General features: G+C 50.9%; 1 protein-coding gene across 1 annotated transcript in view; it reads right to left on the bottom strand.

Annotated features, from left to right (window-relative positions):
- KSR1 (kinase suppressor of ras 1) overlaps positions 1-23720 on the bottom strand; it is a 157089-nt gene that overhangs the window by 63856 nt on the left and 69513 nt on the right. Inside the window, exon 2 of the mRNA XM_052657614.1 lies at positions 3706-3846. Coding sequence (XP_052513574.1) covers positions 3706-3846 — 141 coding nt within the window. The remainder of the gene's footprint in view (positions 1-3705; positions 3847-23720) is intronic.

The following is a 23720-nucleotide window of genomic DNA, read 5'->3' as shown; positions in this document are numbered from 1 at the left end:
CGACACAAAGGAACTTACTTAGGAAACAGAGAGAGACTCACAGACTTAGAAAACAGACTTACGGTTGCTGGGGAGAAGGGATAGTTAGGGAGCTTGCGATGGCCATGTATGTACACACTGCTATATTTAAACTGGATAACCAGCAAGGACCTACTGGATAGCCTGGATGGGAGGGCGATTTGGAGGAAGAATGGATACATGTAAATGTTTGGCTGAATCCCTTCGCTTTTCACCTGAAACTATCACAACACTGACAGTTGGCTATACTCCAGTACAAAATAAACAATTCAAAAAAAAAAAAGAAAGAAAGAAATATAAGAGTGGCCTTTTGCTCATCAGGGAAGACTGCACGGAGGAGGTGACGATGGCTCTGACACTAGAATGATGTCCATGGGATAAGCCTAGGAAAGAGCACTCCAGGGAGCAAGGGAGTGGGTGCAAAAGTCAGACCAGAGGGAGTGAAGGGGAGGGTTAGTGAAATGAGGTCAGAGACATGCAGAGGTCAAAGTGTGTGAGGCATCTGGTGTTTATTCGGAAAGAAATGGGAAGCCCTGGAGAATTACGTGGTCCAATTTACATTTCTTCATGCTGTGTGGAAAATGGAGTGAAGCAGGTCAATGATAAAGTAGGGAGACAGTTCTGGGGCTGCTGCAGGAGCTCGGGTGAGAGGATGGGGGCCTGGGCCATGGTGCAGGCGGGGAGGTGGAGGGGTGAGGGGACACGGAGGGAGGGGCCGGAGACACTCCTGCCGTCTCTCCCCGACCCCACCACCCACACACAGCTTTCTGCTCAGACTCTGTCCCAGTGCCCTCTGCCAGGGAGCATTCTGGCTCCCAAACACACCTGGCTCGTGGGCTCTCCAGCCTGCCTGAACCTTCGCACAAATGAGCTCTCCCCTCATTTACACCCAGCTCTGACTACCCCAGATGACTTTGTTTTTGTTTGCTTTTTAAAAATATGTATTCATTTGCCTGTACCAGGCCTTAGTTGTAGCACGTGGGGTCTTTTTTAGTTGCATGTGGGATCTAGTTCCTCAACCAGGGATCGAACCCTGGGCCCCCGGCATTGGGAGCATGGAGTCCTAGACACTGGAAACTAGGCAAGTCCTCACGCATGGCTCCGTGATTCAGACACCACTTAACTCACGATCACCTCTGGGCCCGGCTGGGAGGCCCCTGTCCCGGCTGCCACCAGAGGGCTCCCCAGAGGCCAAAAAGCTTCTGCAGCCGGCCCAGGGTCCTGGCTTCTGCCCTGGGCATGGCCAGCTCCTCTTTCAAAGCCGGGCACGGGTGAGGCTGGGTCTCCAGCATATTTCACATCTCTGCAGATCTGAGGGAAATCCCTCAAGGAGCAAAGCCATCTGCCAAAGATGTCTTAAGCCCAAGAAAGGAAGCTAGAAGGCACAGTTTGGAGTCCAGCAGCCCCGGGTTTGACCCTCAAGTCTGCCCCTGTTACCAGCTTGGGGACCTTCATAGAGTAACTCGGCCACTCTGAACCCAGTGGTCCTCATCATCAAGCAGGGAAGATGCTGATGCGATGCTGGGCAAGCCCCTGCACCTTCCAGGCAGGCTACAGACATGAGTCTGGTGGGCTACAGTCCATGGGGTCACAAAGAGTCGGACACACTGAGTGACTAAGCAGCTGGTGGCTACCCTGGTGGCTCAGACGGTAAAGAATCCGCCTGCAATGCAGGAGACCCAGGTTCAATAACTGGGTCAGGAAGATCCCTTGGAGAAGGGAAAGGCCACCCACTCCAGTATTCTTGCCTGGAGAATTCTATGGATGGAGGAGCCTGGTTGGCTATAGTCCAAGGGGTCACAAAGAGTCAGACATGACTGAGTGGCTAACAACATACATATTATGTGCATGCATGCATGTGACTGTTAACAATACCCCCAAGGTACCTCCATCTCGCAGCCTACCAGGCTCCTCCATCCATGGGATTTTCCAGGCAAGAGTACTGGAGTGGGTTGCCATCGCCTTCTCCGATCTCACAAAGCAGTTTCCTTCAAAATTCTCATGAGCAAACTCTTTTCTGCCAGCTTCTTAAAAGTTGACGTATGTCACAACTATGAGGGCCACTGGGGCCAAGGCCAGGGCTGGGAGCGTGTAAGGTGCTAGAAGTGCCCTTGTGGGGAGCCCGCACTCACCCCCATCTTCTCTCACCCATAACAGGAATTTCTTAAGTTCAAGTCACCTCCTGTCCAAGGAATCTCTCCTAGTGAAAATTCTTAAATATACAAGCAGATTCATAAACAATATTAACCACCATGACATATACAATAGTCAACAACTGGAATTAACCTCTGCCTGGTAAACGATAGCACATATACTCAGACATTATGAAGCTCCTGAAAGAAAGTGGGGTGGGAGGTGGTTACCAAGTGTGAAAATACAAGGAAAACATGCTGGTTAGCATGTCCAATGATAAGAGTAAAATATAAAATTGTTTATTCAGGATGGTTTAAATCAGTGTTGCCCTAGAGAAATATAATGCAAGCCACATACTTAAATTTTAATTTCTGAATAGCCACACTTGAAAAAGTAAATATATATGAAATAAATTTTAATCATGTTATTTAGCTTCATATAACCAAAATAGCATCTCAACAGATTAACTATTAAGTTTTTAATATTTTCTTTTTTCTGGATCATGTCTTCAGAATTCAGCACATCTTTGAATTTATGTCTTTGAAATCATAATACATCTCAGTGTGGACTTGCCACATTCCAAGAACATAACATTAGCTACCTTACTAGACAGCACAGGTCTAAGCCATCTAGAGATTTTTTTTTTAAAGACTTAAGTATTAGGGTAAAAAAAAAAGGCTGGAAGGAACTATCAAAGTCTTAATGATCACAGATTTTTCTCTGAGTGGTGGTAATAGGTATGTGATTTTTCCCCCTTCTTCTGTTTTCCAAAGTGTCTACATAAAATGAATTTGTGTTGCTTTACAACAATGGCCAAGTCCATCTTTTCCATTTTAGAAGAGAAGTGAGGGATTTAAAAGACCTGCCCGGGTGAACAACACCTGTCAAGCACTGATTTATTGATACCCCATGAGAGCTGCCCCTGACCTCTGACCTCCTCCTTGCATACTGGTTGATTAGTTTAGTGGGTAGGTGGGTGGGTAGGTTGGATGGATGGGCAAAGAGAACAAAGGAAGGAAAACAGTATTACTACTGGAGTTACAGGAGAAAACTAAACTCAGATCCTTGCTTCTAAATTCCAAAACTCTCGTTTATCAGCTGTATGATTTTAAACAAGCTATTTGACCCATCCACGCTTTAATTTGTTCAAGCATAAAATGGTGCTTTAAGTTTCTCAAGTATAAAACAGCAATCGTGATAGTAACTCCTTCACAGGGCTTTTTGGGAATGAAGTGAGATTATCTATACAGAGTGTTCATCAGTGTCTGTTGCACAGTCAGTGTTTCCAGAGACGCCGGCTGTTGTGCTCATGATGAACCTATGAGTGGCGGGGTCAGGCTGTCTGGCTATAGAGTGATGGCACCCAGGACACAGGCTAGAGCCACGTGGGCCCTGGGTCCCTCCTGGTGCTGCCGTCCCCTCCACAACCCACTCCTGCCCCATCAGCCGCAGCCACGGTGGAGCCAGTCCTCGGGTTTGTGTGTGGTCCCTTTGCTCGACACCCCGCCCACATCCCACCCGAAGACCCCAGTCCCCATGGCGTAGCCCCCGTACCTGCACCACCTCCGGCCTCACGTTGAAGGTGTACAGCCAGTCGCTGAAGCGAGGGTAGCTGTCGAGCTCCGAGGTCCTCTCGCCCGGAGCCACGCTCAGCTTGCACTGCCACTGCTTGCAGATGTACCGGAGCAGCTTCGCCTGCGGGGAGCCCAGGAGAGAAAAGCGGGTTCACTCGCGGCGCGTGGAGCTCTGGCAAACACGAGCCGTGAGACACGGACGGGGGCCTGCCAGGTGCCCCCTCCGCTGCCATTCAAGCAGGGTGAAGCAGGAAAGCGAGGAGGCATGGGGAGACGAGTAGGGTCTGGCAGAGCCAGCAGGGAAGCCTAGAGAACCAGCCCTTACCCTCTGTCCCACCCAAGGCCGGCGGCCACACCACCCTCCCCACCTCCCACCAAGGACCACGCTCTTCAGAAAGTAATGGGCAAGACTGGGCAGAACAGAGTACGGGGTGGCATGGAAGAAGGGCTTCCTGCTTGGGAGAAGGGGAGGGGTACGGGGAGTCAGTGATGGATGACGTGAAAAACGCAGGGGCTTGGGGAGGATGAGTAACCTTCCACTTAGAGGCTTCCAGCCAAGAATCAGATTGCTCGGGCTAGGACCCGAGGGCTCAGACACACCCGAGCCCTGTGACCTCGGACAAGCTACAGAACACCCTGCCCCCAGGAAAGTCTCAGTTTCCTGCTCCAGAAAAGGGGGTAAGAATAGAACCTCCCTCTCAGGGAGGCTAAGAAGAAACGAAGCCCTCAGCGTGAATGCCCAGCCCACGGCACGCGCATCCTGAGGGCTGGCCAGGCCGGCGGGCTGTGGCTCTATTAGCCAAGGTCCCTGACTGGGGTCCACCAAGAGGCTTTCAAGACTCGCTCCCTGAAATGCATGCAAATTTCAGACACGTGAATCTATGTGTTTTCCAGGCAAAGCCTGTCCACGGGTTTCAAAAGAATCTCAAAAGGCTAAAGCTGCAAATAATAAAAGAGTAAATACTAGTATTCTCTTTGACAAATGCTGGGCTGCCCCACACTGTGCTGAGGAATGCGGAGGGGCAAGACCTTCAGGGCAGAGTGCAGCCGCGACTGATTAAGAGGGAGTGGACTCAAACGGAGGGAAATGAGCGACAACCCAAAGAGGGCAGGTCCCACTGAGACTCAGCGACCCCGGGACCCCATGAGAGCTGCAGAGACGGCGACTTGGGAGCTTCCCCTCAAGAAAGCACCACCTTCACAGTCTTGCATGAATGAACCCTGCCCTTGGGAGCCACTTCCCAGTACCTGCTGCCCCCTCGAGAGTTTTGCTGTTGCTAATTCATTCCTTGTTCTTTATCTGTAAATATCTCAATGTGGTCAACTCTTTGGGACCCTGTGGACCCTAGCCAGCCAGGTTCCTCTGTCCAAGGGATTCTCCAGGCAAGAATATTGGAGTGGGTGGCTGTGGGAATCTTCCCAACCCAGGGATCGAATTCACGTCTCTTGTGTCTCCTGCACTGGCAGGCGGGTTCTTCATCACTAGCGCCACCTGGGGAGCCCTTCTCCAAGTGTGACCAGAGGCCATTCCAAGTTCAGGACCTCAGCTTTCTTTTCCAGCCTCATCTCCATTCCACCCTACCCCTGACCCACCCAGTCCTCCAGGTGAGCACTCTCCTAGGAGCTAGTCCTCAAATATTAATACTTTCTGTATGTCCATACTCCTGGGCCTCTGCTCAAATGTCTGGAGTGGCTGGACGTCCTGCTCTCTTCCAGCCACAGTGTCCTTGGCCTGGTCAAGACCCCCTGGGCTAATGAGAATCCTCCCCCTTCTCCCCTGCCTAGTGCCCTGTCCATACCTCTCCGGGAGCCGCTACCACAGAGGGCCTCCTGTTCAAGCTTCTAACCGGGTGTCCCCCCTACAGATGTGAGCTCCCGGGGCAGTGAACACAGCACAGATTTTGGAGTTGAACAGCATCTGCATTCAATACTGGAACTCCAGCTGAAAACCTTAATTTATCCACTTAAAAAAAGAACTGTAATATATAGTAGAACTACACGTAACTTTGTTCTGTATTTTGCAATGTCTTGTAACATAAATGTGTTATCAGACTTTGATAATTTAATGTGTTATGTAAATGTGTTGTCATACTTTCATAATTTTAAAAAAAGAAAAACGACTCTGATTCAGATCTAGTTTCTGTCTTTTAACTGTGTGACCTTAGAGAAGTTCATTAATTTTCCTGAGTCTTGGTTCTCTCATCTGTACAACAGCAAGGATGATTCCAGCTCACAGTAAGGTGGGAGGATTGAACTATAGTATGGAAACTTCCCCCAAAAACTAGGTTAGTCCCCCATTATTATACACCAGGGCAGGAACTATGCCCACCTCATTGGACTGTCCCCACAAGCCTATTGCTGCACCTGGTACATAATGTGTGCTCAAAGATGCCTGAGAAAGGAAGGAGGGAAGGAAATACAGGGGCCTCATCCCCACATTAAACGGTTTCCCACAGCCTGCCCTCCACTCCAAACTGCTCTCAAACCACAGCGTCAAATTGCTGACCAAAGATAGGGCAATAAATCAATTAACTGTGCAAAGTCAAAACCATTCTCTTCCGCATGAAGCAACAAGGTCGGGCTGCTGACATTGACATCAGCAGCAAAGAGGTCTATCCATCCCCAGCCTGAGTGTTTCAAGGGCCACACCCCTGGGAGCCAATGAATAACCTGTTCATTGTGCTAAGACTTTGGCCAACACAGGGCAACATCAAGATCAGCTAATCTGGCCTTGGCAATAAGCCAGGATCTGGGGGCTTCTCTCGTTCAGCCCCATCACCAAGTCCAGCCCTTTTCAGCCTCCAGGCCCTCAGCCCTTGTCCTCTATCAGATCACACATTTAATATTTGGCTTGTCTGCTTCCTTCTTCAGATGGGAAAATCCCTGAGGCCAGGTGCCTGGTCTAGGTTCTTGATCACCTGATCACCACTGTGTCCCCAGGAGCCAGTAAAGCACTGACGCATGGTCTGCTATGGTGAAACCTTTGTTGAATGAATGAGCAACTGAACACATATTACATTCTGTAGCCCTGACAGGCTCTCATGTTTATTAAAATGAGAGTTGAAAATAAACGTCAGTTGGGCAAGTGATGGCTCAGGAGAGTCTCAAAAATCAGGGTGGGTTCCCCTGAAGCGGAGTGAGAGGTTTGTTTTTTTGAAGGCTGCTAGAGGTCCTCACTGGTCTTCCCAGGTGGTTCAGATGGTAAAGAATCTGCCTGCAGTGCGGGAGATGCAGGTTTGATCCCTGGCTGGGGAAGATCCCTTGGAGAAGGGAATGGTAACCCACTCCAGTATTCTTGCCTGGAGAATCCCATGGACAGAGGAGCCTGGCGGGCTACGGTCCATGGGGTTGCAAAGAGTCGGACACAACTGAGCAATTAATACTTTCATTTTTTTTCAGAGTTCCCATCAAAAGGCAGCCAGAGTGACTAGTGGGTAGGACCCAGGAGAACTTAAAGAATTCCTCACTGTACCCAGGTGACAATCCACAGCCCTGGCTGGTCGTGAAGACCAGGAAGGAGAATGAGTCATGGGCAAGGGGGGTTGCTGTCCTGACGCTTGTAAAGAAGAAACGACACCTGCAGATTTGTGTTCTGCTGGAGGAGGTGTCCGGCGTACAGCGCCTACCCAAGCAAAATAAGACTGCTCTCACTTTTTGGAAAGTTGGCCACAGTTGTAGAACCACCCAGGGGTTACTTTCCCAGACAAACCACAGCGGGCTGGCCAGCCCAGCCCTAGGGGCCTCCACCAGGGCCTTTCATGGGTAGCGTCATTTTCTCTTAACCACAAAACCGCCAGATAGAAATTCTCCAGAAGGGAAGAACACCTGGGGTTTCAGCAATGGGACCCAGCAGCGAGAGGGAAAGAGTCATCAGCACCCTGGCCGCAGGGGCGGACCAAGGCTGGAACGAAAGTCTTCGCCCACCTCTGATACTCATTCATTTCCTGAGCGTGCATCCTGCGCCTGCCCTGAGGCTCAGTCAGACTTACAGAAGGAGCAGGAGAGCAGCAAGTCAGCCCACAAGCAGCCGCTGGGGATCACCAAGACATGACGCATGGCAAGTGTTTGCTAAGTGTCCGAGGCTCAAAGATCTGGGCTCTGGTTCCAGTTCTGACATGTCAGATCAAGGCTCTTAGGGAAATCTCCCTTAGCTCAGCTTCAATATTACCATAAAATGGTATTGTTTTAGAGAAGCTGGAGTCAAAATAACTATATGTGAAAGCGCTTGGAACAACACCACCAACAAAAACACAAGCCCCAGAAGGTTTCCACCGGTTACACCAAACACACCCAAGACGCAGTGTAGCTCTGAGGAAGAACTCTGGCTCTCGGGACACAGAGACCTGGCCCCCAAGCCCCTCACCATCACCCTCCCCCAGAAGTAAACACAGATGTAACCTGTCAGCCTCAGCTTCCCCACCTGTAAAATGGGGCTGATTTCCCTCAAAGGGCTATAAAGATTTACATGAGAAAATCTGGATGTAAAACGTTCGGCAAAGTGCCAGGCCCTCTCAGAGTCCCAGGACGTGCCATCTCAGGCAGGGCAGGTTGGGTCAGTCTATAAGGACAGAGGTGACAGACATAAATGGGCAACGAATCCCAGCACAGGCGGAGAGGGACACCAGACTCCCATGGACAACAGTGAGCTCTCTCAGTTATGCAGATCACCTCAACACTCAATCAGTAACCCTAGTAGTAATAATAATCGTATCTATCTATTTTTTCTCCATGTATGCAGCTTGTAAAAATCCTGGTTCCCCCACAAGGATCAAACCCACACCCCCTCCATTGGCAGCTTGGAGTCTCAACCACTGGACCGCCAGGCAAGTCTCTCTCTTCTGTTTACTTAGCTCAGTATCTTCTTCTCTTGCTGGGCTCTCAATGAAAATTCCAGGAGGTAAGCACGGTGTCCCAGTATTCACACAACCCCAAAGCCCCTGAGCATAGCATTTTCCCACAGAAGAGCTCTGTACAACCAAAAAGGTCACAACCCATTCAGACTCTTGACGGGAGACAAGAAGAGCGATGTCAAGATCTGGGTGCTGGGCAGCCTACCTGGCTCACTCGGATCCAGTCATGTCCAGACCGTCCCAGGCAGTGAGTCCTCTGAATAAAAGTCACAGACTTCCCCACACTCTCCACACTCTCCAGCCACGACGGGCCACCGCCTCTGGTCCTCTGTGCAAGAACCTACCCTCTGGGCTACACCTGACTCCTGCTCTGAAATCATTAAAACCAACTACCACCCTGCCCAATGCCAGGGGGCTGCCCCTTTCAAGGAGACCCCACCATGCTTTGCAGAGTGAAGCGAGGCCCCTGCAGGCCCCTACACACTTCCACCCCTTTCCCCGGCTCACTCAGCCCTCCAGCCAGCAGGCACAGTTCACGGACCAGCCTCCAGCTCACCCACACCTATGGGACCCTGACTCCTTCCTCCCAGGTGGGCTGCATGAAATATTCTTAAGAGGACGTCCATGGCAGTCTTTGCTAGTGCCATATTCCTGTGCTTTCATGCATGCTAAGTTGCTTCAGTCGTGTCCGACTCTTTGTGACCCCCATGGATCTCAGCCCTCCAGATTCCTCTGTCCATGGGATTCTCCAAACAAGAATACTGGAGTGGGTTGCCACGCCCTCCTCCAGAGGATCTTCCCGACCCAGGGATCAAACTCGTGTCTCTTATGTCTCCTGCAACCGGAAGGCAGGTTCTTTACCACTAGTGCCAGCTGGGAAGCCCAGGTCCCTGTCTAACCCATCCCAAACTTCAGGAAGTTGCCAAAGCTCTCAGGACTTACTCCAGCCTTCCCCAGACAGTCCTTGAAGCTGCAGCTCCTTCCTGGGCACCAGCCAGGTCTGCCAGGGCCTCAGGAGGCTCCTCTTACTTCTCCCATCTCCTCTCCGAAACTGGAGTGCGCTTCTGGGGACCCCCGGCCAACCCCGCCAGCTGAGCAGTCTGGTCTGGCTGCCACGGCCAACGTGTTGCGAAATGATTTCTGAGATAGTAAGGAAGGCTCTGGAGGTCATGACTCGGCTCACGGCTCCCCTGCGGGCATGACCAGGCACTTGGCTCCAAAAGTGCCTCGGCGCTGGCACTGCCGACTCCCACGGAGCTCTCGAGGGTACCCAGGGGGGCTGCCGTGAGCAGGCAAGGGGCAGAGCCAGCATGCCAGGGAAAGTGGGGATGAGCAGAGGAGAAAGTGACCTCAGTTCCCAAACCGGGCATTTCGCAACCAGCCATCCTTCCCTCCCTCCACCCCACGCACCCGTGCTCTCCCTCCAGGAGAAGCTGCCAGACACGTGCATTTGTTACAGAGACAATCTCCCCGCCAAGCCTCCTGCCAGCAACCTTGCCCTGACGTCAAACTCGGAGTCGGGGAACTTCAAACACAAACAAACAAGTCTGCCCCAGACCACAAGTGGAGCCGTTCCCAAGGAGGCCGGGGGTGAGAAGGCCACAGCTGGAAACTCAGGGCCTCCCGCCCCCTTCCTTGGCTCCACTGGGGCTGCAAACTCTGGGGCCTGACAACCAGCAGCAAATGGGAGCTTCAAACCCCAACCAAGACAAAACAGGACCAGTCTTTGGTTTTGCTGATGGCTGAGAGTACCAGGGGCCAGTACAGCAGAGGGTGCAGGGAGACCCTGCCCGGAGGCACTGATGACTTCGTTAATTTCCTCTGCGCAATTAGCATCCCCATTAGATAGCATCGCCCATTCTAATTGCTCTGGTGCTGGGTGTTAAGTAGGCAGGAAAGGAGCGACCAATGAGGCTCAGAAGCACCTAAGAGGCTTCTGGGGAAAGAGGGAGCTTGAGCCAGGCTAGGGTGGACAGCCAAGGACCCTCGTTTTCTTGGCAACACCTGCCACTCCACTGCAGTCCTGAGACTCAGAAAGAAAAGTTTCCAAGAGAAAGGCATTCCCTTGACCTACACATCCTAAGGCAGCTCCTACCTGAGAGGCCAAGGGTGGGCAAAGTGAATGTGCTCTAGAATGCAACCGTGGCCTTGAAGAACCAGTGCATGAGCAGTCTTGGGGCTGCCGTGGCGGGTTTGCTTCCCAAGTCGATCCAATACTACAAGCACCCAATACCCCCATGGGTTTTTCAGAACCAGCGGTCCTCAGGGGCTGCAGGAACAAACTGGACTAAATCATGAGAAAGCCAAACACCTGCTTCAACCCCTAACTGCCCTGGGCCTGAAATGACGACACGAGGGAAGGAAGAACCTCTATACATCACCCATTCATTCAACAAACCATCGGGAAAGTTCGTCTGGGCTCCCAGCACCGAGAGGCACTGTGACATGGCCATAAGCAGCCTGGCGCATAAGCTTGAAGAACTGGTGTGTGAGATGCATCATCAACTAGTGACAGATGTGTCCACAGACAGATCTGACCAGACGGAGGGACAGAAAGGGGAGAAGGTACGCCCACCCTCGGAGCCTTCCTGATGGCCCCAACACTCAGCGCGTCTGCTGAGCAGCCACGGAGAGCAGGTGTCAGGAGACACAGGGGTTGAGGCACCCACAAACCAGACCCCTTAATCGACACAGCCTGTGTCTCAACTCAGACATACTCCACATGCCTGTCTGAAGTTCACCAGCCCACAGAGCACAGCCTAGCTCTCAAGCCCTGGATGACAAGAGGAAATCCCGGAGAGTTCCTGACACTGCACACCAGAAGAGACCTGGATGCGAATTATCAAGCCGAGACCTGGAAGAAAGGCAGAGGCTGCACCTAACGACAAAGGTGGGCTTTTGCCAGTGGGCCCACTTCAAACTCTGATCTGAAAGCACCTGCAATGTGTAGCAGGTTGTGTCATATACTGGGGAGGCAGGTCTTCCTTTCCAGGAACACAACTGTTTGCCTAGCAACTGAGACCATCACAGAAAAGGATAAAGAACCGTGCAGGGGTGAGGGGCCAGGGCAGGGGAGCTCCTCGAATACCCGGGGCTGACAAATGTGGTGGCCATCTCCCCTGGCATGCTGGGTGCCATGTTAGGTGCTGCCCACTACCCATCTGGTAGCCATGCCTGACCTCTTCTGCACTCGCAGGCCGATTTTGGTTAGGGCAGCACCGTGCCTGGTGATGAACTGATCCAAGTCAGCGGTTCTCAACCCTGACTTTACATCCACATAATCGACCTAGGATGGGATCCAGCATGGCTCTTTTGTGATCTGGGCCCCACTCTCATCTTCCTTTGAAATTAACTATGTATGACAGGTCTGGTCAATGAGATATGAGGCCATGTCCACTGGAAATGCCGGGAAAGTGTTTCCCTCACAAGTGGGGCAGTCTCTGGGGCTTCCCACAGCCCTGCTTTGAAGATTAGAATAGCCAAGAGTTGTCCAGAGACACCTCTGTCCAGCTGCTAAACACATGAGCCACCTAACTCCAAACTTCTCATGGCAGGAGAGACATAAGAGTCTGTTTGTGGAACTCACATTTTCTGTTACTTGCGATCAAAAGCAGTCGTTACTGCTAACATTTATTAACCTTGCACTATCACAGGTTCAGTTCAGTTCAGTTCAGTCGCTCAGTCGTGTCTTTGCGACCCCATGAATTGCAGCACGCCAGGCCTCCCTGTCCATCACCAACTCCCGGAATTCACTCAGACTCACGTCCATCGAGTCAGGGATGCCATCCAGCCATCTCATCCTCTGTCGTCCCCTTCTCCTCCTGCCCCCAATCCCTCCCAGCACTGTCTCAAACCTCCTTCTAAAACCTTGTAAGTCTTCCTGTTTGCCTCTGGAAAACCTACAGAAGGAAAAAAAAGGTATCTCTCCATTCTTCTTGGGGCCCCGTGCTACCCACAAGCACTCCTCCAAACGTCTTCGCAAATTTCAAAGAGCAGCTACATTTTTATTAAGCACAAGTTAGCCTGTATTTTTTTTCTTTTTTGGTTTGTACTTTTTATTTTCTTGCCATGACCACTCTGAGGGAGGGACCACGTGGAGAGACTCTGAGCCCGTACAGGGAGGGATGGTGGGCCAGCTGAGTCCAGCTGCCCAGCCACCCTCGCCAAGGTCCAGAGGTGTGGGTGGGGCCCTCCAGATGGGGACAGCTGATGCCACATGGAGTATGCCACCTGGGTGCTGCCACAGAGGTCTGTGGGACCCCAGGGGGACTGGGTCTATGGGGTGGGGGGGCTGAAATCCTAGAAAGACATCAAAGAGGAGATAATCCCCGAAATGGGTTCAATCAGTTGCGGGGGGGTTGGTGTGTGGAGTGTGACACACAGACAGAGGGTAAGGGGCAGGGACGACACCCAGGTGGGGAGCAGAGCAGAGGAAAGGCCAGAGTCACAAGAAAACCTTTATGGGGAAAAAAAAAAAAGGGATATATTTATATGGCAAGCAGCCAGAGACTAGAGGGGATGGGGAAGACGGGAGAGCAGTCAGCCAGGGGACAGGGCCAGCTCATGCAGACCCCAGAAGGTTCTGGAAGGCCCAGGAAGGCCACACTAAGGCGTGTGCACTCAATCTTGCAGGCATGGGGAGGAACACAAAGGCAGAAACGTGGTCAGATCTGCATTTTTGAATGATCATTCTGGAAACCATGTGGAGGACAGACTGAAGTGGGTGTGGAGAAACCAGAATCGGGGAAGCCAATTAAGGAGCCAAGGCAATTCAGCAAATGAGAACAAAAGGTAATTTAGTCAGTGGCTGTGTGGGTGGAAAGGAAGGAGCAGATTCTAGAGAGGTTTTATTACATTTTTTACTCTAAGACAAGACTTCCCTGCTTGCTCCTCCAGAGAATTTCTGGCATACCAGCACCCTGGAATGCAGGAAGCCCATGAGCCGAACTTCTCCAACAAATGAATCAACACGTGTTTGACTTCTTGGAGCTCTGTGCTTCCGGGGGGAGGGGGCCGGCTACCGGTCAGAAGGCTTCAGGCCCCAAGGTCTAACTTGGCCCAGGCACCTCAGCCCAGGTGGCTCTCCACTTGAGGTCTGCCCCCTTCTCCACCTCCCAGGCAGAGGGGAGCCCTGCACCCACCAAAAGTAAAAGTCATTCCCCAGAATCTCCATCTTCAGCTCCTCCTGAAACCCCCAGAGGAGATCAGACAGAAAGAGGTTGGAGAGACGCAGAAACTGCCAGAGCGGCCAGGTCCAGGAGGAGCATCGCCAGCCTGCCCACTCCAGGCCACACGCAGAGCACTGCATCCCCTTCCAGGAGAGCTGCCCAGGTGTTCCTGCAAGAGAAAGCGGGAGCTCTTCCCATCTTCAGAAAGATCATGGGGATTAGAGCCAGAGGGAGACTCAAGTTCAAATCTCGCCCCCACCTCCTACCAGCTGAAGGACTGCAGGCCATAGATCACGCCCCTGAGCCATCATTTCCTCTGTTGTAAATGAGGGGAAAGATCGGCCTCCAAAGAGCACCGTGGAGACAAAATGATAAGACGTATCCAGCAGCTGGCATGCCCATACGCAGCCGGTATGCCCACAGGCACCTGCAAATATCTACTCCCATCTCCCGTCTCTGTGGCCTTAGTCATGGGTAAGGCTGTGGCTTTGATGGCTGGCAGGGAGCCCGGGACAGGGGGTGGGAGGAGACCCCAAAAGGTGAGTGTCCGAATGGCCGGGGTGGATTACTGATCTGCTGAGGTATCTGCAGGCTCCCATGGAACAAGGCAGAGATCTGATTGTGGAAACAGTTCTGAGCACAAGGCGGGGGGTGGGGCGGGGGCGGCATTACCCCCACTCTTACAACCCATTCTGCACCATCAAGGTCTAAGCAACACCTCTGACACTGAACCACCACCGTGAGTTCCAGGTGAGACCAGGATGCCCCACCAGTGATGTGACTGTCCGTTCTAGCTTGAAGCGCACCCAAGAGATGACATCGGATCATGTGCAGGTCAAGCATCTTGGGCAGATGCCTCACACTCGACACAGTTTACAGCCCTCATCCTAACCTACCCTCCCCACGGGCCCACGAGGACCATCCTCATCCCCAAGGCTCAGAGGCTAAGTGATGTCCCTCAGATCACATGGCCTTTACTGCACTGAGGCACCAACTCCACACCCATGCTTTTAGAGAGAGAGAGAGAGAGGGAGATACATTTTACATATATATATGTATTTTATTTATGTATTTTATTTATATATGTATATATACACACATATGTTTTATTTATATATATGTATTTTATATATATATATATATGTATTATATATATATATATATATATATATATGTATGTATTTGGAGAAGGGAATGGCAACCCACTCCAGTATTCCTGCCTGGAGAATCCCATGGACAGAGGAGCCTGGCAGGCTACATATAGTTCATGGGGTCACAAAGACCCAGACATGACTGAGGGACTAACACATATATATATATAATTTTAGACGTATTCCCAGAGAATGACCTATCAGTAGGAATCAGGGTTTTTTGCCGCTTTCTTTGGCCACCCTGCGGCATGGAGGATATTGATTCCCTGACCAAGAATCGAACCTGTGCTCCCTGCAATGAAAGCTTGGGGTCTTAACCTCTGAACCACCAGGGAGTCCTCATAGCCACGATTTTCAGTCCAGTTGTCAATGCTTTCACCCCTCCCCCAAGCCCCCAGAGTAGACAAAATGGTTTTAAGTTAATAGACTAAAACGAGCTCTCAGCTGAAACAGTGGGACTCCCTGGGGCCACTACCAGCTGGGACCCCTCAGACATCTCTCGGGAAAGGAAGACCGGGGGTGCTTGGCAAGTGTATCCACACCTCCTTTCACCAGGGATCTGCCAAGGCCATTCGACTACCCACAGCCTTCTCTGTTATAAAATCCTCCCAGCTCTCTTAAGAGACCATTTTATCTGGGCAGAGCAAGATAAGGACGTACGGGGCTTAGGTAACACAAGAAAGAAAGCGGACCTGGAACCCAGGAGCGGAATTGCAGTGGGGTTGAGGTGACATCAGCTCTGGGACCACCCTCTCCAGCACACAAAGGCCCAAAGATACAGGGTCTCTGTCCCTAAGCCAGGTGCACGTCCCTCAGCTGTAACGGGGCTGACATCACCAACACTATCATTGGTGGAGGGTGAGAAAGGGCTCAGATAGCAGAATGTCACTACTGAGCCATCCCAGGAATGCCAGCCCAGCTCTCCCTAGAGGGATGGTCAGACCTGAGTTCGCATCCCAGGTCTATTGCTGGCCAGTTGCCTTGAGTCAAGTTATTCAGCCATTCTATGCCTTAGTTTCCTTATCTGTAAAACGGAGGAATAACAGGACTACCTTCATGGCAGGGGATGAACGATGCTCGGCACTAGGCTTCAGTATCAGTAGTGTGCATGCTCAGTCATGTCCGACTCTTTGCGACTCCACGGACTGTAGCCAGGTTCCTCTGTCCATGGAATTTTCCAGGCAAGAATACTGGAGTGAGTTGCCATTTCCTCCTCCAGGGGATCTTCCCGACCCAGGGATCGAACCCTCATCTCTTGCGTCTCCTGCCTTGGCAGGCAGGTTCTTTACCACTGGTGCCACCTGGGAAGCCCAACACTAAGCCTGAAAGATGGTTAATACTCACAGTCAGCCATCTTTATCAAGAAAATTCCAGATTGCGCTATCTTTGAAAATAGTTAAATTTAGTTAAAATTCTGACTTGTTGATTCCCTTAAAATCTTGAGCATGTTCCTAAGTGAGTCAGTACACATGGCAAATTGCAATGTGTCCCCCCAAAAGGGGCAGATGCAGACAAGGCCAGGAGAGGCTGGAACACACTCACCCCAGAGCCTTCCTGTTCCTACTATTCCTGGCAGGTCAAGAGCAGGCAGCAGAAGCGGACCTGTTGTGACAGGCGCCCCAGTGAGCTGACCGAGCAGCAGAGCGAGACAAACCAGGGCAGCTATTAAGATGCAACCGCTCCCCAGGTTTAAGTCGGCTGTTGGCATGACCAGCTCGGTGACTTTGGGTTGGCTCCCTGAGTCTCTGGGTTCCTGTATAAATGAGAATCCTCCTAGCACGGTGGCCAGCGCTGGCCTGGCTCTGGTAGGGCCCTCAAACATCTGAGGCACTCGTGGAGGTAGCAGGGCCAGGGGCAGAGTCCAGGAGGGCCTGGGAGGGGTGGGCAGTGGGGGCCTGGCACGCGGGCTGTCACAGGAGCTGTCCTCCAGGCCCCAGGCAGAGGTGACACAGCTCACACACACACACACGCACACACACACACACACCTGCCATCCGAGACAAGCTATGGCTGAACAAACAGGGAGCCCATTTCAAAATAAAAACAGAGCAGGTGGGCTGCCAACTGCCCAAGAAATCAACTAACCGAAACTTGTTGAAGAAACTAGATAATAATATCGAACACTGACAAGGGGTCTATCCTGTGCCAAGCATCGGTTTAGCTGGCATATACGGCTTCCCTGGTGGCTCAGATGGTGAAGAATCTGCCTGCCATGCATCAGACCCAGGTTCAGTTCCTGGGTCAGGAAGATCCCCTGGAGGAGGAAATGGCAACCCACTCCAGTACTCTTGCCCGGGAAATCCCATGGACAGAGGAGCCTGGCGGGCTACGGTCCACGGGGCTGCAGAGCCAGACAGGACTGAGCACGCAGCACAAACGAAGCACAGGGTGCAGGCTCCGGCCACACAGGGAGGAAGTGGCAGAGCAGGGGCTTGAGCCCAGGTCCACGATCTGCCCCCGGCTCTACCTCCACGAGTGCCTCAGCTGTTTGAGGCCCCTACCAGAGTCAGGCCAGCGCTGGCCACCGTGGTAGGAGGATTCTCATTTATACAAGGACCCAGAGACTCAGGGAGCCAACCCAAAGTCACTGAGCTGGTCATGCCAACAGCCGACTTAAACCTGGTGAGGGGCGGGGGGAGGCAGCTGATGCCCCATGCTGGGTTTGACCTTATAGAACACCCCAGCCCAAACCTACAGTTCAGACAAGGACCTTCCCACCATGCGGACAGACACATCAGCGACACACTGCATACAAACCCAGGCGAGGCTCTGCCCCCTGGCCAGCAGGCCTGGGGAACCCGCGGAACCCGGGAGAGAAGCCACCAGTCTCCACCCGCTTCCTCGGCACAGTTCCCTCCTCTGGGGCCTGGCCAGCCACCTCCTACTCCCTCCTAGCTGTCCGCAGAAAGAACCAGACCAAGAGCCTACTGCTGGGTCCCCAATCGCAGGAGCTCTGCGTATCTGGCCTTCTGATGTAACTGCTCGAGGTGGAAAGATACACACAGGCTCTTGCATAAGGACCGATTTCGCTCACACACAGAACTCGGGGGCAAGTGGTGAGCTCTGAGGGCCGGGGTGTGCCAGCGGCCCACACCACTGGGCAGGACGGCGCACGTCTCACACTCCGAGGAGGCAAATTCTCCCATGGCCCGTTTCCAGGTGACCCAGATACTCTAATTCCCCATCCAGGTGGAGCAGGGCTCACCTGCATAGAGAACAACCTGGAAAAATCCTAGAGGGCTCTGGACCTCCTGCCCAACAGTCTTTTCAGCCAGCCCCCACTGAGGACCAAGGCGGGGGTCGGCAGGGGGCTCAACTGGCAGAACCGGACCCTTCTTGAGATCTCTCACATCCTTTTAAGTCACAAAATCCAAAAATTTTCTACAATGAGAAGAACCTTCAAGACGGCCTCACTTGTGGGGACTTCCCTGGTGGTCCAGTGGTTAAGAATCCACCTTGCAATGCAGAGGACGCGAGTTCGATCCCTGGTCAGGGAACTAAGATCCCACATGCCATGGAGCCACTAAGCCTGTGTACCCCAAATAGACCATCTGCATGGCAAGGAAAGATCCTACACGATGCAAGCAAGACCCGGGGCAGCCAAATTAATTAGTTAATATTTTACAAAGATGGACGCCCAACAGCAACAACAAAATGAGGTCCAGAGAGGGGCAGTGACTTGTCAAACAAGCACAGGAAGTTAGAAGGCAATGCCAGGACAGAACCCAGGCCCCCAGGCTCCTACCCAGGGCTCTTTCCTCCTACTGGACAATAGAAGGTCTGGGTTCAACTTGCTGTATGAGAGAGATGCTTGGCTGGGCCTCCAGCTCTCTATTTTTTATTTAGCAAATTAGGGACTGTTTAAAGAAGTTTATACACATTAACTCATTTCATCAGAGGAGCAAGATGTTATTACCATCCCCACTTGGGGATCAAAGTAAGACACAGAGATAAAGTAACTGTCGGAGGCAGGATGTGACCTCAGACAATGTTACTCCACCTCCAGGGCCTGGACCGTTGGCCCAGGCTGCCTTTGTGACTGCAGGCCCTCAGGGTAAACAGTTGGTTAGGACAGTTGTTCTTCAGAGAAGCAGGGCCCTGAAGATGCCTCCAGGACTGTGCCCAACCCAGCAGCCCCTGTGGATTTGCCCAGAGAATGCAGGGAACAGACCTGCCACCCAGGATGCAAGTCTGGAACCAGCCAGAGAAGGGACACTGTAAACTCCTGTGTGTGTGTGTGTGTGTGTGTGTGTGTGTGTGTGTGTGTGTATTAGTCGCTCAGTCATGTCCAACTCTTTGAGGCCCTTATGGACTGTAGCCCACCATGCTCCCCATGGAATTTTCTAGGCCAGAATACTGGAGTGGGTAGCCATTCCCTTCTCCAGGGGATCTTCCTGACACAGGGATCGAACCCCGGGTCTCCTGCATTGTAGGTGGATTATTTACCAACTGAGCCACCGGGAAAGTCCATAAACTCCTCCTCGGGGGCCTGGAATGCGGGGACCCGAGTTTACAGCTGGGAAGAGCAGCTTGGCTGGGTCTGAGGCCTGTGGCCCCTCCCAAGGCTAAACACCCCTCCCCTGCACCCCGGGCCTAGGAGGAGAAGAGCAACCACTGTGCAGCCCCCAGGCCCTGACCCCGGGGGCCATGATTCTGCACTCTTGTGCAGACTCCTCAAGGCTCAAGCACTTGAGTCTTCTTTCTGAAAAAGGAAGCCATTTCTCAACGAGGTTGCTACACGCGGATACTGAGAAACACAAGCCGAGAGGCAAACGGGGCACCGGCCCCAAAGGGAAGAGACTGAGGGGGAGGGGCTGCCGTGGGCTGGGGAGCCTGAAGGTGCCCTCGTGAAACACGAGGAGACAATGTGCCTGATCTTGTCCACTCCTGTTCACCACTGACACGATGGGAACAACCCGAAGACCCAACCGCAGAAGCATGGCTGAGTAGGTTATGGTAAAACCACTTAAAGTATTACAAAATCATTGAACACGCTGACGAGAAACATGGGAAGTTTTTTGTATCATTCTATTGAAAAGGCAGGGAAAAAGAACTGCACTATAGATGTAGGGGGAAAAAACAAAACATTTTTACCTAGAAAATGCATCTATGAGAAACATCTATCGCCAAGTGAGTTGAGTATGGGGGGCGGGGAGGGAGGACTGTAGGGAATCTTTTCTTCTACTTCTCTGTTTTCCAAATGTTCTATAATTACCATATCCTGGTTTTATTAATATAAGGTGATTAACAATAACAATACATTTTGCCTTTTTTTTTTTTAGTATTTATTTATCTAATTATTTGGCCGCACCGGGTCTTAGTTTCAGCATGCAGGGTCTCTAGCGGTGGCGTGCAGGACCTTGTCCTATGTGGCAGCAAGTGAAGTCTTAGGAGCAGCATGTGGGATCTAGTTCTCTGACCAGGGATCAGACCCAAGCCCCCTGCATCAGGAGCTTAGAGTCTTAGCCACTGGACCAGCAGGCAAGTCCCATTAATAATACATTTTAAGTAGTCAAAAGAGGGTGGTGGTGATTCTCTTCCAGCAAAAAAGAGAAAAAGTCTGGGTAGGCAGCCAACCTCAAGTGCTATCCGGAGCAGAGCCCTGCCCGGGACTGCCACACCCAGCCTTCCCACAAAGGCTGCCACAGCTGGTTACTCCACCTGCCCGGCTGGGTCTCAGATAGAGCGGAAAAACTCACTGATTCTGAAGGGAAGGGGAGGAAGGGAAGAAAACAATTTGATGAGATGGCATTCATTTCACCAAAACATTTAGCTTAATTTTTAAGAACAGTGTGTGTCCATCTATTCATTTAAGAATATGGAGTACCCACTATGCCATGCCCTACAGGTAACAGAGAAACGAGTAAGACCCGTTTCCCACCTGAGAGACTCGACTCTAACAGGGGCCGAAGATCAAGTGACCGCACAGGGGGGTGTTTGACAAGCACTTCCACGATGTGAGCTGTAGTGAGAATTCAGATATGAGAAAATAAAACGTCATCTCCAGCTTCCGAGAAATGACAGGTGGCAGACAAGCGTTCATGGCCAAGGCAGGCTTTGAATTTGGTCTTGGAGAATGAGCAGGTGTCCAGAGAAGGGTCAGGAAGATACGCCAGGTAAATAGACACGCTTACCTCAAAAGAAGTTACAGATGGAAGCAATCGTAACAAACCTCTCCACCTTAATAATAAGCAAGGAAGTGCAAAATGAAAAGAAATGGCAGGGTGACTCCAAAAAGTCCCTGGCTGGGCTGTGGTGGGAGCGCTGAGCTGAGAGGTACAGCCTTGCTGGAGGGCAGCCAAGAAATACGACACTGAAGCAGCAGCTTGCAAATCGGCACGCACGCTTTGAGCCAGCAAGTCCATTTCTAGGAATTTATCCTAAAGAAACAATTAAGCATGAGCTGAAGGCTGTTCACGGAAGTGTAACTTAAAATAGCCAACCACAGGGAAGTGGGCAACTAAATTCTGATATGTTTATATAGCAAAACCTATACAGCAACTAAAAAAAAAAAATCCTATTTTCAAAGAACATTTAAAGACATGGACAGTGTCCATGATATAGCAACTTAACAACTCGAGAAAATCTATTTTCAGCATAAACCCCTCCCCAAATTAACTTTTTAAAATTTTAAAGCACTATTTTTCTTTTTTCACCTTTATAGAAGTCAATTTATATCTTGTAGCAAAATAAATCTATCAAAACTTTGACACTGGAAATATAGTCTATGCTGATGCTTTTACTTTTGGGTATTTTGCTTATAATGACCTTTGTATAATGTTATTCCAAATGAAAGTATAAGATATGTTAGATGGGTTTTCAGTGGGGCGAGAAGGGGCATTACAGACTTAGAAAACAGCAGAAAGCAGAAGTTGAGAAATATGGGAATTCCTGGGGAGGAAAAATGGCTGAACTTTCGAGAGAGAGCTCGGTTTAATTGCTGGGGCCATTATTTTCTAGTTGTGTGACCTTCAACAAAGTACTGAACAGAACGCCTCTTGAGCTTCGGTCTCCTTCAAAGACATCATCTTAAACAAAGGAAGCCCCAGCTGAAACAAAACACCTACTTAATACGCTGGCCAGGGGCCCCCATCAACTCTCTCTCAGAAGTTTATACATGTAGAGCCCTTTCTACCAACCATGAAACAAAATCCACCTTGGCTCTGTTTTTTTGTTTGTTGTGTGTGTGTTATATTTATCTATTTATTTGATTGTGCCAGGTCTTATCTGTAGCATGTGGGATCTTCACTCTTCATCACGGCATATGGGATCTGGTTCCCTGGCCAGAGATCGAACCCGGGCCCCCTGCATTGGGTGTGCAGAGTCTTAGCCACTGGACTACCAGGAAAGTCTCCAAAATTCATTTTGGATGCACACAGGTAAGGTAGGAATTCTCATTTATAAGACACACCATCTATGTAATAAGAGCATTTGGGGAATACAAAGAAGTGTTATACTAGAAGCCAGTATGTAACGCATCCCAGTTTCAGAAATAGTAAACTCTGACAAGTTATTTGTCCTAAAATCAAGAAAATATGAAAATCTCTCTCTTCTAAAGACGGTGATAACCAGGTGAAGCCTTTGGTCACAACTCAAGCATTAATGTCATCTACATGCTGCTTAATAAGTCTGAATTGTGTCCAAAATGAGGAAACAGACATGAAAGTCAGATTCCAGGTCCTAAGCAGACTGCAGGGGTAAGAACTCACCTTCTACAGAAAGTCTGGATTAGACAGCACCACCCTCATTCTCTCCAGAATCTGCCTATATTTCCCCAATTCAACACTAAAATAGAATTGAGGCAAAATTCTCTTGCTAGCCTACCTGGGGTACCCTGGTCCCAACCACCCCATCTTCTTTCAGATGAAAAAGGCACCAAAAATGCCAAGGTCAGCTGCCTTAGGGGTAAGAAGCCACACCCTGGAAAAGCTTAAGATTTGGAAAGAATCTTTCGGAAAGAAATGCAAGCTCAGGGAACAAATTATAAATAATCCAGAGCCCCAACCCCTCCCAATGCCAGGCTTTGGCAAATCCAACAAGATAAGCCTTCGGAGGAAGAGACCCAGGAGGCTCGGCTCATTCCCAATTATGTATGATCACAGCAGCTAACCCCTGCACAGTGGTGATTACATGACAGGTGCCGTTCTGAGCACTTTACATGCAGTAACTCACTGATACTCACAACGGAAGAAGAGACACACACACACAGAGGATAAGCAACTCGCCCACAGTCAGGGCCAGAACCGGCCCATCCAGGGCCTTTGAGCAAGCTGGAAAAGAGTGCCCCTACCTCTAGAGAGACACAGCACAGCCCTACACAGCACGCATGCCTGGCAACTGGAGACAGTCTGGATTTCAGCATCCTCTCACCTCCTCGTGCAGTGCGCAACCCGCTTGACTGTATCAGAAGCCATGCAGTGCTTCCCTAACGGCACAGTAGAGAAGCATCCGCCAGCTAACGCAGAGGACACAGGTTCCATCCCTGGTCTGGGAAGATTCCACATGCCACAGGGCACCTAAGCCCGTGCACCACAACTGCTGCGCCAGGGTGCAGCAGCGACTGAAGCTGCGAGACCAGATACACAGAAGCACTGATTTGGTGACTACGTCACAGTTATTTTACTCTGCTGATGTCATTGTGAATGAAGCGTAACTTAATTTTAACTAACAGTCCATCCAAAGCAGTCTCGGTCAATATCAACATTCATATCTGAGGGCCCTTGGCTGCTTATTTGTCAATTCCCCCCATGAGCTTATTAGCAACTAAATGATAGGAACATGTCTCTCACTTTTTACACAAAATATTTCAAACATTCCCCCCTAAAG

Source organism: Budorcas taxicolor, chromosome 19, assembly GCF_023091745.1.
Source record: "Budorcas taxicolor isolate Tak-1 chromosome 19, Takin1.1, whole genome shotgun sequence".
NCBI classification, from domain to species: domain Eukaryota; kingdom Metazoa; phylum Chordata; class Mammalia; order Artiodactyla; family Bovidae; genus Budorcas; species Budorcas taxicolor.
Note: the sequence above shows the minus strand (reverse complement) of the source record. Positions and strands in the feature narration are given on the sequence as shown.